Genomic DNA, 16,905 nt, shown 5'->3' on the forward strand with positions numbered 1-16,905 from the left:
CCTAAGGATTCCTTCTTGGGAAGGTAAATTAAAGCTCTAAGAGATATCAGAAAGTGCTTGATTCTGGAGAGAGATATTACTGTAGCCCTTAACAATCCCTCTTACTCCGCCCTATTAATTTAAAGTTGAGTTCCTAAGATCTCATTCTCCTCCCACAAAACAATACCAGATGTAGAATTTTTGCTATTGACTTCTTTTTAAGCTCTATACACGTTACAAGATGACAAATCACAAGACAAAACTGCTTTCCTGAGCTAGAAAATGATCACAGATTTTTTTTTTTCATCTCTTCTAAGTAGTGTGTGTTTTGATAGAATCTTGGTTTAATTCTGATGCTCATATCCTTTCCCAGTTTAGCTCACTCCATAGCTTGTTTTTTTTTGAGTTGCCATGCATGCTACATGTTGGTTTCCATTCCGGTCATGTATTCATAGTCCAACTCAGGATGGTCAGTCAAAAGCACCACATTCTGCATTAGATCCTCCATGAAACTGATTTTATTTTTACTCTTACTTAGATATTGGGGAAAATGGAAACTAATTTTCTGTGAACCTCTGGAACTAAGGAACTTTGAAAAAAAACTTAGTGTGACATAGATAATTAATTATGTGGTTTTAAATGTCAGAGGTTTATGAATCATTCTCCTGATAAATTAATCATCAATCTAATAATTTATTGAGAATTTTGACTGTTGACTAACTTGTAAATGAGCTTGAAAGTTTCTCTGAATAGAGATCTATTTTTAAAGCTTTAATATAAATAGGCTTATACTTCCAAAATGACAAGTTATTACTGGAACTATCAATGAAATTTCATTTGACATAATTCAAAATATGTCTATTAATACTTTGTAGAAAGTTACTATTAATTCATTCCTAAAGAGTAGGTTTGTTTCAAATGCCATATGCTTTTTTCATGTCCCAGAAATTTATCAGTTCCCTATATTCATGGGAATTATGGACTCATTAATCTTGAGTAGTTAGATAATGGAAATTCTGGATTATTAATTATTTTAGCTGAGAGTCCCCATGTGTGTTATCTGAGGATAACCAATATTTCAAAGTCTAAGATGAGTTGGCACTAACATATTTAGTGCTGATATCAGGTGCCCCAAACACACAGCACTGCTTAATTCACATTCAATTAACATATTTGAGCACTTGCTATCCCCAGTGCACTAAGCTAGGGCCTAAAAATATACACTTTTGCCCTTGGGAAGCTCAAAATCTAGTGGGACTGATAAATAATTACAAAATAAGTACTACTATCAAAGTAGAAGAGGAGTGTTCTGAGAACTCAAAGGAGTGACTAATCCCAGAATCAAATTTCCCCAGGGGTGCTGTCCTCTTCTCACCTTCTACTGTCTCCATGGTGAGCTAATCCATTCCCACGGCTGCATCTATCACTCATGACTCACTTAGTTTTGTTTCTCTCTGAGCCCTTCCTATATTCTGGCCCATAACTACTTACTTGGCACCTCTATGTGCAAGTGCCAATGACACCCACAACGCAGAGTAGCCCAAAATAAATGAGTCATCCTCAGTCCCAAATCTTCAATTCTTACTCTTATTGTCCATCTGCTCACTTGGATCAGAAACCCTGTAGTCATCATTGATGACCCCGTCTCTCTATCCTCCCCGATCAAAAGGAGACCCCACATTCCTCCTTAACCATTTCTATTTTCTCTCCTCCACTTCCCCTTTAGTGCTGTGTTAACTCTGACTTCTCTATACGCGAGGTGAATGCCAGAGCTTGTTAAACTGATAACCTCCTACGCAATAATCTTGTCTCCTGCAGTAGGCAGCCACCAATGAAGAAAAATGGAATCACTCTGAGTTCCCTGAGTATTTGAGGTGGGGGAATTTCATGCAGGCAGCTGGTTACAAAGGTAGTGGAAGGACTGAGAAGCCTGTGGGGGCAGGGGGATAGCTTGGAAATGAACAATGCTCAGTCTCACCTCCGGGCCTGGGAGTACCTTGAGGCAGGCAGGGAAAATGTATTACTCAACGTTTTCTCCTCAGCATCTGGCATAATACAATTTTTTCAATCTAGTCAACAATCCTGAAATGTTGACAGAATGAATTAGTCATTCTAATAACCTAAGATCTTTTGACTTAGACGTTTCTGAGAACTTTCCCTGTGTCAGGCCCAACATTTCAGTATATCTTACCATGGAAATAACTTTAATTATTTGTGCTTCTGATTATTTAGTTTCTAGAATATGAGACGTTTAAACCATCACTGGTCTAGACTATAAGACATTTAAACACACATTTTATCATATCATTTTCAAGAAATTGGATTCATTGTATAGAAAAAAATGTTCTCATATTTTTAAAGAAAATGAATCTTTACAGCTTCTAAAGTAGATATTAGATCACAAATGCTGAAATTTTTATATTGTACAGGCTCAGTTTTACATATTGAGAGTCTCCTGTAGTTCACTGTATTGAAACACAAGTTAGTACTCCAGTCATCATGTCAGTGTCATATGTGCCCATGTGATTTCCTTAGATGACTCTCATTGGTTAAGCCCATAACTCTCAATGTTTTTGTTCACCCACAAGATTGACTCATTCCAGAATAGTTCAGAACACAACACAAGACTGACAAAAATTCTGACTACACAGATGGATAAACCAAATGGGGCTATTTAGGATGAGACGAAGGTAAAAGAAGATTATGTTCTCTGAGGCATAGTACAGGCTACAGTTGGTGAAAAAAAACACAAAAATTTAAGAACATGGGCTTTGGCAAAATGAGAATGCATGCCTTTTAAAGATATTATAACAAAACATGGCTAGGGAGTAAGCACAACAAATATGTATTAACAGCATGATACTAGATAATAAGGTAAAAGATTAGAAATTAATAGAAAATCTGGAGATACGGTGATGCATTTATGCTGCAGAATATACTTAATGGTGACACTGATACACAAAGCATTCATTTAAACAGGAGGTTCTATTAGAAACAGATGTTGTGTGGTTCATTTCAATTGGTTTATTTATCAGGCAATATTTCACTAAAGTTTGTTTTCATGAGATGCAAGTTGTGTGAGATTTGTTTGTTTTGTTTTCCTATCCTTGTAAGAAGTACTACTTGTTGCCAGCATATACATTAGTTTCCAGATTACTTGTCTTGATAATTGTCATTGTTTGATGGGGAATTGTCTCCACAGAAGTAAATATATTTTCCTTCTCTCTCCTTGCTCTCTTGGTTAATAAACCAGATCAGATATGCCTCCCTCCACTTTTTTCCAGTCATTTAATATCTCCAAGTCTCAGATTTCTCATAATACCACCCTTTTTTGAAATCAGGGAGATAGGCCAGATGATTGTTTGAAGTTTTCTTGGGTTTTTAAATTTGTATAATTATTGCTTAATGATATTCTGATATGGACATCAGTCAGCTTAATTATTATGGCTTTTTTTTTGGTTGAAGGAAATAAAGACGGAATCAACTTAGCACAAGGAAAGTGAAGTTTGTTGTAATAATACAAAGAGGGTTCATAAGCGGTTGAAGTATTGAACATGTCCAGACCTCAGGAGAACTAGAAATAGGAAGCAGAAAGTCTCTATGAATTTGGTCATTCATTCTCTAACAATGTCAAACTCTCTCCTATGGCTATTTTCTGCATCTTTCTCCATTTTTTTCTTCATTTGCAAGCTGGCTTCCTCTTTTTATTCATAGTCTCTCCTCTCTTATAACCTCATAATAGAAGTGCAGCCCTAGTTCTGTGTCATGACCTTTGCACTTGGGCCTACAGCTCCTGTATCAGGTCCTTTATCCAGTAGCAAATTTCTGGGAGAGGACTCTGATTGGTCCATCTCATCTTTTTGAGCCAGGCACAGTTTTATCACATGCCTATGGATCAGCTGGTCTTAAATTAGACATCTACTCTTCATTCCTAAGGTGTGAGGAGGGCAGAATCGTGTGATATAGAACATGGTCATGCTCAATCAGCAGGGACTATAGGCACAGCAGTTTCCATCACAGAAGTTTCTGTAGAAGTGATGCACAGCTCTACTACAATCAGCCTTTGGGGAAAGCAGCCTTCGCTTTGGAAAGAGTGGATCTCAGAGTTCAACCAAACTGGCATAAATGTTTTATAAGGAACAGGGATTTGTGCTTGGGACTCCTTATGATGTATAATGCACAAAAAAACCAATGAAGGATAAAATACAAATGTGTGCAAGGGCCTTGGTTCTTTTATATATATATATATGTAAAGTTCTCCCTTTTCTTGAGAACAGTTTGAAAAGGAGGGATTGCTCATATGATCCTTCTCAGTAGATGCAATATTACTAGATGTTAAAGCAATATTTTGTCTCTTCACTCTCAAATTAGTTTGAGACATGCGCTGATTGTGGAGGCAGCTAATAAGAGACTTTAACTTTTCCAGCCCACTATGAAGTCTTCTTAGAGCTCATTCTGATAAAATGCATACCTCAGTATATTTGCCTAAACCATATAGTTCTTTCTTCCTCCTCTGATGCTAGATAATTAATGGATTTTTATCAAATGATTTCTTGTGTTCAAGTGGCAAATTGTAAACCATCTAATGCTAGCATTCCTTACACAAAATTTTGAGGGATATATTAAAAGTTCGCGTGGACATGTTGATGATGATAAAGGATTTTGAAATATTTTACTGATACTAAAAAGGAAAATGTTTTCCTTTAAGGCAAGATTTCATAATCTTGACAGCATTGACATTTGGAGCGAGATAATTCTTTGTTGTAGGGGATGAACTGTGCAGTGTATTAGGATGGGGAGCATCCCTGGCCTCTACCCATAGATGCTAGTGTTGCCAAGTTCAAGTTCTTACTGCTCGCCACACGACAGGCCAATAAATCGAGAGACGAGGAGTTGGGGCAAGGAATGATGACTTCATTCAGAAAGCCAGAAAACTGAGAAGATGGTGGACTAGTGTTCCAAAGGACCATCTTACTTGAGTTAGAATCCAACTTTTTATCTCTATATGAATGGAAAAGTGTTAAACCTTTCAATGTCAAGCCTGGGAGGCAGTGCAAGAAGAAAGGGATATTACCTATATTCCAGGCTATAGGATACACTCTTTTACAAAGGTGCAGAGCCAGCGCAGGCAACAGAACACAAAAGTTAAAGCTAAAAGAATAGATCCAATATGGAGTCAGGTTTGTTCTTCTCTGTGATGTCAGTTGCACACACATTACTCCCAGTTGTGACAATCAAAACTGTCGCCAGACATTGCTAAATGTCCTCTGGGAGACAAAATCATCCAGAGTTTAAAACTACTGATCTGAAAAGAATGTTATTTTATCTGACTCATTTCACTAAGCATAGTACCCCCCAGTTCCATCCATGTTACAAATGGCAAAAATTTCATTCTTTTTATGGCTGAGTAATATTCCAGTGTGTGTGTGTGTGTGTGTGTGTGTGTATCCACTTCTTTATCCCTTCATTCTGTTGGTGGACATATAGGTTGATTCCATATCTTGGAAAGACAAATACTGTATGCTATCACTTATATGTGTAATCTAAAAAATAAAACAAATTAATAAATATAACAAAACAGAAACAGACTCAGAGACATAAACTAGTGGTTACCAGCAGGGAGGGAGAAGCGGGGGGCAAGATAAGAGTAGGGGATCAAGAGGTACAAACTACTATGTATAAAATAAATAAGCTACAAGGATATATTGTATAACACAGGGGATACAGACAATATTTTGTAATAACTTTAAATGAAGTATAATCTAAAAATTTTGAATTACTATGTTGTACACCTGAAACTAATATAATATTGTAAATCAACTATACTTCAATAAAAATAAGTAAATAAATAAAAGTTACCTTTTTTCTCCAAAAGAATTGCTTTCATTTATTAGAAACATTTTCTCATTTTTAAAAACATTTTTAGATTTAAAAAAGTGTGGTGTTAGGGGTTTAATTGGGTTCTACTGATTTGGTATTGTCTACCCTGCTTTTCCCCAATGAGTCAAATTCTCTCATGCCTGAGTTAGCCTGACGAATTTCATTAGCAATCTCATATCCGTTAATCCATTAATTTACCTCAGTGTCAAGTCCCCTGTGGCCCATAGTTTCTAAATATGTCACACTTTCTTTCAAGGAGTAGCTTGCACACTTGAGAAAGCTGGTTGAACACTTAAAATACACTTGGAAGAAAAATAATTTTGGTGTTCTTGGCCAAAGTGTTAATACCTTTAATTTCTTTCTGAAAACTTTCCATCCTCCCTGGAGTGCTTGCACGTTGGGCTAATGAAGAATTAATAGAAAATCTGTTGTAACAGAGAACAAAATACAGTAATTTTAAGCCTTTCTTTTCCATCTAAAAACAGATTACACCAAAATAATACCACAGGCTTTATTATATGCAGATGTGATTGTTGATATTTATACTAAGGTGCAGATAGAAAAAAAAATTTATTTAAAAATCAGTAAGTAGTTTCCCAGAGATCATAAATTCTCCCAGGGAGAATTTGCCTATCTCACAAGGTCGTGAAAACCACAGAGCACAGAGCACTTTCTAGCAGGAAATTATTGCCGTGAGTGTGGTAAAATATACATAGGAAGGCGATATTGCTCTATTTTAGGTCTTTCCACCTTGTGTATCATTATCATCACAAGTATCATTAGCTTTAAAAAGGTTTTTTAAGGTTATCAAACTCATAGGTCAGTATTTCCATTTATCATAGAATCAGGTCCTAGATTAAGATAATAACCCTAGAAATACCTAAGAAGAAAAGTCCTGAAAGGTACTTGTTCCACATCACCCACTTCCCAATGTAAAATACTAGCATCCGTAAATTTCCACTGAATGACTTCTTATTGCAAATAGGGTAAATTACTGCTTTAGTTGAGAAACATGGTGTGATGTTTAGTCACTATTTATTGAAAACAGAGTGTGTTGTATAGAGCAAAGCTCTCACTACATGTGTATAGTTCAATCTTTACAGGAAACCAAACAGTTTCCAGTAAGGAAAGGGGAAAAGTCTACACACATGCGCGCGCGCGCGCGCGCACACACACACACACACACACACACACACAGACACACACACACACACACGCCTCATGCTCTCATTGTGAGGAAATCCTCTGTAGCACTCACAGGAGGTGGAGGCTAATGTGTATTCAGCGTGCGTACTGAAACGTGTAACATATTGCTGCTTGTGCTGAGCTAGTTATTAATTTTCTTACATTGTCTGAATTACAAATAAGACCCCAACAAGACTTACAAGACAGACAATTGCTTATTTTCATGGTTACCAGGATCCTTCTGCCTACAAGTTCTTTTATAAACATCTCTTTAAAAGTGGAAATGCTTATGGAAATGAATATGTACACTCCAAGTAATTTGGAAGTATGATATTAATCTTTAAATAGCAGCAAACAATTTTGGTTTTGAAGATAATATATTTGTTTAGCATATTAGTTTCTAAAGTACCTGCACCACAATTCTCCCAAGTAATGCTTTCAACAAGCCAGTAAAATGCTGTTATTTTTATTTTAGAAATGAGACATCTGAGATACAAGGGGTTCAGTTAGTTGCTCATGGTTACGTAGCTCTACATGTGGCAGATTTTGGAATCAAGGTGTTTTAGAATCTAAAGCCCAGAATCTGTCCAATTCATTGTCCTCCAAAAAGGTATGATGTTAAGAGCTTGAAAAGGATACGAATGAAGATGTTCGCAGTTGAGAAGAGAATTGTATGTAACCCTGTGGGTTCTCTTTTTCTGTTAAATTAAGGTAATGTGGAAGGAGGTTTCAGAACTATAAAAGGGATATTGTATGATTAATAGGGAAGAGCAAATGTCCTTGTCATTGAACGAGAAAGAATGTCTTTGAATTATTGCAAGATTGTTTCTGAGTAAACATTGTAAGCATTCTCAAATATAGTGGTTAAAGGACATTGGAACTCATTATCCAGAATGAATATTGTCTTATCATTTAGGATATTTCAGAAATGCATAAATATCCATATAGGTATCTAGATGAAATGCAGTTTGCCGAGATGTAAGATGTGATCAGAGCCAATGCTCCTCAAATAGTGGTGTATATGACAATGGCAGTACACAGAGCTGTGCAGGAGTTATGTCATGTTTTCTTAATTGTTGCTAAAGCATTCAGCTAAAGCTCTTGACTGATAAATGTCCTTTAAAAGAAAAAGTGAACTATCCATTTTTATGATATTGGGACCCACATCTTAAGTCTTTATGATTTTACTGCTACCTCTTATTCTTTTAATGGATAATTACACTTTGTATTAATAGAGTTCTTTAAAAACAGACAACTAAAGCTCCAAGATAATCATCACCATTCCTCTCCTGTGAGCTTCACACATGTATTGAACCCTAATCTTCCTGTCTCTCACTGCCAGGGGAAACCTGGGCAGAAAGAAAAGTGCAAAGGTGCATCCTTAGTGTAACCTTTCACAGGAGATGGGGAAACAGACTCGAGTACAAACTCATCTCTAACTCAAACTAATTCCTGAATCAAGCAGCACTATACATACAATATCCAGGGGTAGATTTTTGTGAACATGAATCTCTAGGTACAACTTCCCTCTACGGTCTTCCCCATGATATCATTACTTTAACTTTGAACCTTAAAATTCAATTAAATGGGTTTACTCTATACAGGTTCACATGTTTCTGCATGCGTTCAATTATTGCTATAGTACTTCTAACCTATCGGTTGCCCTATGCTTGGAGGTGCAAATTTCAATATATTCAAATATAACTTCAGCGGGGACCTGCAGAATGGTGAGTCTCTGGGCATGCACAGTACCACATGCTATCACATTCTTAACACAAAGGCTTTTTGATGATGGTTGATGATGGTAAAATTCATTTTTTGCTTTCCTTTTTTTTTGCAGGATTATACACTCACCATGTATTTCCAGCAGTCTTGGAAAGACAAAAGGCTTTCTTATTCTGGAATCCCACTAAACCTCACACTAGACAACAGGGTAGCTGACCAACTCTGGGTACCAGACACCTACTTTCTGAATGACAAGAAATCATTTGTGCATGGGGTTACAGTGAAAAATCGAATGATCCGACTACATCCTGATGGAACAGTTCTCTACGGACTCCGGTAAACAGCTTTGTGTTGCATGTTTTACTGTTGTTGTTCATGTTGTTGTTTAATTTTTACTTTTGAAAATGGGCAGAAGGGAGAGAGGCAAGTAGGTGAATGTATAGACTCTTTAATCTTTATAATAAAATTATATTAAAGCTCAGAAAATCTCTTTAAAACCATTTGAGCTAAATCTAGACAACATTATCAAAGGTAAGTGAATTTTTTGCCCTGACCTTCAAATAATACACATAGTAATAAGAATATGTGTTTTTGTTAGGCGGATTTCACATCAGGCTTATTCTAGAATTTACATCTTTTTTTTTAGCCAATTGCTTGATAATCTTCGGTCCAACCAGACTCAGTTACAATGTGTTCTAAGTATTCAGTATAGCCACTTAATTATGAAATGGAATTGGGAAACAATATTTTGAAGAAATAGGAAAATGTTTTGTGGTGATTTCAAGAAGATTCATAGTGATTTTATTCCCTTAATTATCTATATTTTCACTTTTATTTTTATATGTATGTGATCCACATTAAATTAATTGTTGTGTTTCTTATGAGGTAAGGGTTGAGGTTCATTTTTTTCCATATGGCTATCCAGTTATTCTAGCCCCATTTATTGAAAAGACTTTGCTTTTCCCAAGAGACTGTGTTGGTACCTTTGACTGGATAATCGGGGGTCTATTTCTAGGTTTTGTTCTGTTCCATTGTTCTTTTTGTCCAACCTTAGACAGTATCACACTATTTAATTACCATAGCTATATGGTAAGTCATGAAGTCACATAATATAAATCCTTCAACTTTATACTGACTGTTCAAGATTCCTTTGAAAATTCTAAGTCCTTTGCATCTCCCTATAACTTCTAAGATCAAGTTGTCGATTTCTGTCAAAAAAGTCTGCTTGGATTATAACTGAGATTGCATTGAATCTATAGATAGGTTTGGGGAGAATTGACATTTAAAATTATCAAGCTTTCTAATCTATAAATATATCTTTATTTATTTAGGTTACCTTTAATTTCTATCAGCTATGTTTTGCACCACAGTGTGTTTTATTTTGTTTGTTTTTTTAAGACTCAAGTATAAAAGAGGTATTATACACTTATAGAGGTCTGTTACTAACTACTCATGTAGTTAGGGGTTTATTAAAACTTTTAGGCTGTAGTTCAAATCAGCTTCCAGTTTTACTGAGGAAATATCTGAATTGTGACGTTATTTTAGGATGTGTAGAGTGTGGTTCTTTAAGCTTTGTTAAACTTTGTGATCCCTTTGAGAAGCTGATGAAATTTTCCTATTATTTTAGAATGTTCATAAGCCCCCTAATATCCTTTTATATAACATCAATGCCAAGCTAAAACTGTAGTTAAGGACCATAAGTCTACAATTAATGTGCATCCAATACCTGAAAACAATATGCAAGTGAAAACAATGTATCTAAGATAAAACTTTTGAACTTAATCTAATGGTTGGTTACTTGGTTGATAGCTTTGGTCTTCATTTGCACAGTAAAATAGCACCAGTTGATCTTGGCAAAATGATCTTTGGAATTTTCCCACTCTTTCAGTACCCCAGGAGCTGTCAGCTCTAGTTAAAAATCTCTGACCTAAAATCCTCTCAGAAAAAATGGTGAAATAAACTAAAAAGTCCCTTGAGTGAATTGATGTTACTACAAAAATCTACTCATCCAAGAGCAGTGGTGGTCATTAGTGATGGTTCATACAATGGAAACCAGTTGTAATTTTGCTATTACCTATGTAGCTTCTATCATATGTAACTAAGGTATAAAGTGATGAATTATCTTTCTAAAGTTTTCTGGGAGATTAATTCTGTGACCCAACTTAGTAGGCTGATCGACTACAACATGTATATTCACTATATGTGATTATTCAAGAGTGTATAATTGCTTTGTTAAAAAAAAAAGAAAAAGACAACTAGATTTTTTTGCAAGGAAGAATGTGGGTTGCATTCTCAGTTTACAGAATCTCACTTCAGTCATTTTCTAAACTATTGGCAGTCTCTACCAATGGCAATGTTGCAAAGGAGGAAAAATATTTGAGAGCCATGAAGTTGACTACACCTCATTTTTTATTTATTTATTTATTTATTTATTTATTTATTACACCTCATTTTTTAAATGAGAAAACTGAGGCACAAAATGGGGAAGGGCCTGATCTAAGGGCACAAAGAATGATGGAATTAGGACTAAAATCCAGGTTTCCTGATTCCCATACCTGTGCTCTTCTCACCCCACTGTCTTTCAGATGCACTTAAAGTCAATACCTTCTTCCAAGTTGAATAGCATTGCTTTCTCCTTTTCGGTGCCAACTCAGGCCTTTGTACCTAGGAGCCCGCCAACAGATCTCTCAAAGAAAAACACAAATCCTTCATTTATTACTTGGACTCTGATCTCTTTCTGGCCTCAACTTTCTTCCTAAGAGCCTCACATCAGTCTGATATCTCTCCCCTCCTCTCCTGTTTTCCTCTCTATCTCTTCCCTCACAGATCTGGTTTTCTTTTCCCTAGAGGTTATACATATCCTGGAGAAACCATAAGGTATAACAATCGATATAACTGGAGTCAGAGAACCAAAATTGAGCTCAAACTCTACCATTTTCTGATTGCTTGACCTTCACCAATTATATAAATTTATGGATCCTTAGTTTTATCAAATGCAACAACGGACTAAGGAAGTTCTTATGAAATAATGAATACGTTAATACATATAAATCTTAAGTTATATTTTTCTAAAGTTATTGTGACTGATATTGCTTTACTAGGTACTGGAAAATCTGTGTGCTGAGAGTGGTTCTCTAACTCCCAGTTGTGTCAGTGACCAGAATAGAGATACAGCTGTTCAATTAAGAAAACATTCATTGAGTGCCTAGTATGTACAATACACCCAGTATTCTGGCCCTGGGAATAATTCTCCAGAAGCCTGGTAGAAATTTGTCATTGTGGTAGAGTGGAAGCACCTGGGACTTTGAGTCAAAGAGATGTGTGGCCTGACTAGTTTGTGCCCTTCAGTAAGCTATTTCCTCTCCCTGGGCTTTAGATTACTTGGCTTAAAGAGAAAGGAATTGGACAAAATCATCCCTAAATTTCTGTCAAATCTAAATTTCATTGCTTCTATGATTCTATATTATGGCTTATTCATTGTCATTCCTCTGATATAACATTTCCTAGGTTTAGAAAGGATGATCTTCACTTTTCTCTTCGTAGCTGCCTTTTCAGGAATAACTGCCATATATCACTTCCTAAACGCAGGCACTAGAAAATCCTTATAGTATAACATAGGTGTTGACATATTTATGGTCGTACTTATTGTAGACAGGGAATCAGGAGAATGAAACTTCTTGCCTCATCCATCAAGTCCAGCCATAGTCATCATGAGATGAGACCATGCGTTAATGGGTTCTTTTCAGCAATTATGGGGGCAGAGGGATTTTCTGAACGTACCTGAAAGCCTCTTTAACCACGAATTCCATTAATCATAAGATCATATCATTAAATTGAATCAAATTTTGCTATATTCAAACTCAATATGAGATGCTATAACAGTTTATATAAAGGCACAAGAATAGAGTTGGTTGTTTGCTATTTTTGTGAACTATGTCAAATCATATTTTATATACCAGGGATGGCACACAGCTGTGTAAACACTCTAAAATGACAGAGCGGTGTCTGATGGGGGTCTGGTTCTTCTAGAGGAGCCAGGCTACTGTGCACCAGGCATTCGGCACATAGAAGAAACTAATGCCGTTGTGCTTCTTACTCTCAGATTTACCTTGCTGTGACAAAGTGTGTCACACCAAGGAATAACCCTGCAATCACGATTACTTCCTCTTCCACTTTGCCAGGGATCTAAATAAAAGATGGATGCCTGTGATGTGCTGTAAGATGTGGCAGGAGATGGGATTTAAAAGTCCATGGTCCATGAGCCCTCCACCCTGCTCCTCTCAAGGCACATAATGTCACTTTCTTTCTTACTCAGAAGTGGAGACTAAATATCAACTCCATCAATGTCATATATCAAATCCTTAAAATCCTTCTGTCTTCCCTTTCTTCCATTTAACTCTGAGGAAGATTTTCTCTTCTTTCTAAGGCTGATCTCGCCATGTACACATTTAATCTTATTGCTGGACGCCCTTCCGATTTTGCTGCCCTTTTGAATGAAATCTTCAGTCTTCCCTCTGCTGGCTCCTTCTCTTTGATTTTCTCTTCAAGCACCAGTCCTTGAATAGCTTTGGTTTCCTCAACTGCCTCACTACCCATCTACTCCTTAGTCTCCAAAAACATGGCTCCCACTCATACTCCTTTCCTAAAACAGATCTGGCAAATTTACCAGAGCCGTTGCTGGTTCTGTCTCTAGTCTTGACTCCTCTGAGTGATTTAAAAGTGATGATTGACCTTGACTTCAGGATTCTGAGATTCAGCACAAATTTTATTCTTATTCTTCTTTTTGCTGTTCTATCACTGTTTCTTCTTGTGCCTCTAATTGTGAGCTAGAGGGGTTCCTTGAATTCTGAACAACTCATTGCATTTAACAGCTTAAATATCTAGAATATGAAATCATGTGTTCAGGAAAATATTTGTAATCGCTTACTGAGCATCTGTAGGTGAATGCTTGCCCCGCCAGTTACTCCTGACATGACCCCTATTTTGTATTATCTGTTTTTCCTAAAAGCGGCTCTTTCTCCTTACACAGCTGCTAACAAAAGTCATCATCCTCCCAGTCAATAGGCATAAATTTGTAGGCATCTTTGACTCTATGTCTCTTTTGTCCCAAGATGCAGTCTGTTGCTTCTACTCCACTCTATCTCGACCATCTCAATTCCCAAGCCACTTCCATCACCTCAATTAACATCTCCACTATTTGTCACTTTCTGGCCAATTTCCTGTCTTAATTCTACCTGTTCTCATCATCGTCATCCTAGTCTTCCTATAGTGTGTATCAGATCACATCAACCCCACACTATATAAAAAAAAAGGCAAAAAACAAACCAACAATGTCTCTATAATCCCCATAAAATTAAATTTTCATTCTCCTGTCTGGAATCTGAGACCCTCTGCATATGACCGAAGTGTCTTTCACACATTTCCTTCCTCTGTGAAGCCTAAACTTTTATAAAGCAATTTACTTATTTCTCTAAACAAATCTAGGGCATTTCAAATTCAAATATGTCCCAAATTTGCCAAGATCATATTTATACTAAAAAATTATTAGTTGTGTGAAATTCACATTTAACTGTGTTTCATCTGGCAACCCTCCAGCCCTGCTAAAATTCCCTCTCTTCTCTAATCCCCAAACAGTTTCCCCCTCTTTACCACTTTCTCCCACCTCTCTTTTTTTCTTAAAACCTCTCTCAAATCCCACTTTCTCCATGAGTACTTTTACAATATTCCCAACTAGATAAAAACTTGTTCTCATTTGATACCTTACTTCCCTTTAATCTCCTAAAGGCCCGTGAGATTTGTAACCCTCTTAAGATGTTATATCTTTCTATGTCTTGGGAGTTATTTTCCCGTGATTGCAAGCAAGATGGTATATTTGTTGAAAATGTGAACTGTATTTCTTTCACCTTTGAGTCCCCTTTCTCAAACCAAATAAATGTTCAAAAAATTGAAATTAAAATTTGTAGGATGCGGTCACCTGATTCATGATAATTGTCAGCTGCAACATTTCCTATATCTAAATGATGGCCTTTAACCAAAGAGCCATTATCACTATTAATGACCAGATGTGTTCTGCCTCTTGTCCAAACATGATCCAGCTGGCTGAAAACAGTGATCATCACTGAGGCTTAGCCCTGTGGGTGCTGAAAGATTGTGTTTATCTTTCCTTGAAAATAGTAGGCATGGAACAACCTAATTCTGGAAAGACATTTAGTGGCATATTTAACGTCCCTAAACTGCTCTTCCTTTTGCCTTCCTCTCCTAACCCTTGCCTCGGCTTCTCTTTCAAACTTCCACAATGTTATTTTCCTCCACCTCTTACCAAAGGTGAGCCCAGGGCCAGGTGGTTTTGCTGGGCTACAGGAGAATGGGGAATGGGATGGGTAGAGTAAAGAAAACCCTTCCAGCTCAGTACAGGTGTGTTGCAGAGTGTGTACGTGGGATTGTGTGCACACACCATAAGCACATACAGAGTAAGATGTACATATCACATCATTCTAATATTGATAGCAATTGTATCAGGAATTCAACCAATACCCAGGTATATACATAATGGAAATTATACTATACATCAAGCACTATGCTAAATGACCTACCTATATTTTCATATTTAATCTTTACCACAGTACTATGAACTTTGTACTATTATTATGCTAATTTGACAGATACCAACACTAAGAGAGCTAAAGTAATTTTTCCTGTCTCATATTTTATTATTAACTTTTTTTTATAAATTTATTTTTTTATTTATTTTATTTATTGGCTGCGTTGGGTCTTTGTTGCTGCACACGGCCTTTCTCTAGTTGCTGCTAGCTGGGGCTACTCTTCATTGTGGTGCGCAGGCTCCTCATTGTAGCGGCCTCTCTTGTTGTGGAGCACGGGCCCTAGGCATGTGGGCTTCAATAGTTGTGGCACATGGGCTCAGTAGTTGTGGCTCACAGGCTCTAGAGCACAGGCTCAATAGTTGTGGCACATGGGCTTAGTGGCTCCATGGCATGTGAAATCTTCCCAGGGCAGGGCTTGAACCCATGTCCCCTGCATTGGCAGGCGGATTCTTTACCACTGCACCACCTAGGAAGTCCTATTATTAACTTTCAAAAAGCAGGTCCAAACAGGTACACACATTACATTTGACTGGTAAATTTATCTAAAATTTCTTTTATTCTAAACATTTCCTGTTCCTTTATTTTCCCCCCTAGAAAATTTTTTTCTTAAGAAACCATGCTATTTTTTGTGATTACATCCATTTGTTGTCAATGTGTTCTTTATGCCCCATATTTGAGATGATCAGATTTGAATTAGTTATTTTGTTGTACTTTGGCGAGTCTGCTTCATAAACCATCTGTATTATGTCCTTTTACCTAGGGACCCAAAATGCCTGCCTGTCTCTGTTTTTGTGCTGTGAACATTGATGTGCTGATTTAGGCGCTGACAACCTGATGTATCCATTATAATAATTCCATTAGTTTTTATGTAAGAGTATTTGTTTGCTAGGGCTGCTGTAACAGTGACTTAACAGAAATTTATTGTCTCACAGTTTTGGAGTCAGCAAGGGTGGTTCCTCTCAAGGGCTGTGAGGGAAGCATCTATTCCAGGCCCCTCTCCTTGACATATAGATGACCGAGTTCTCCCTGTATCACCTTCCTTCGATGTGTATCAGTGTGCCCCTTTTTTATAAGGCACCAGTCATATTGGATTAGGGCTTACCCTAATGATCTCACCTTAATTTGATTACCTCCGTAAAGACCCTACCTCCAAATAAGGTCACATTCTGAGGTACTAGAGGTTGGGATTTCAACATGTGAATTTAGGGGGACACAATTTAGCCCATAACAGTAACAATTTTAGCAGCCACTGATAATCATTGCCTAAACCTACTTAGAGTTTACATAATGACGATATTCTATCACTTTCCTTATTTATTAACTAGATTATTCTCTAAAGAATTTTCCCTCACCACATGGTAGTCTGGAGGTCAAGTTGGTACAGTGAAGGCAGGATAAATGCTTGATTGTTTCCCTTAACAGTTTTTCAAAACAACAAGTTGTTTCTCTAAACCCTGAAAGGTGACCACGGAGGTTTGGTGTTTTGTTATTTTTTGTGTGTTTATCATTATGAATTCACAGGTTATAACAGGTA

At 36.8% G+C, this 16,905-nt stretch overlaps 1 protein-coding gene across 2 annotated transcripts in view; it reads left to right on the forward strand.

Moving 5' to 3' along the window:
- GABRB1 (gamma-aminobutyric acid type A receptor subunit beta1) overlaps positions 1 to 16,905 on the forward strand; it is a 414,382-nt gene that overhangs the window by 133,117 nt on the left and 264,360 nt on the right. For both annotated transcript variants that reach the window (XM_057728438.1, XM_057728440.1), the window contains exon 4: positions 8,885 to 9,105. In XM_057728438.1, coding sequence (XP_057584421.1) covers positions 8,885 to 9,105 — 221 coding nt within the window. The remainder of the gene's footprint in view (positions 1 to 8,884; positions 9,106 to 16,905) is intronic.

This window comes from Hippopotamus amphibius, chromosome 3, assembly GCF_030028045.1.
Source record: "Hippopotamus amphibius kiboko isolate mHipAmp2 chromosome 3, mHipAmp2.hap2, whole genome shotgun sequence".
Classification (NCBI taxonomy): domain Eukaryota; kingdom Metazoa; phylum Chordata; class Mammalia; order Artiodactyla; family Hippopotamidae; genus Hippopotamus; species Hippopotamus amphibius.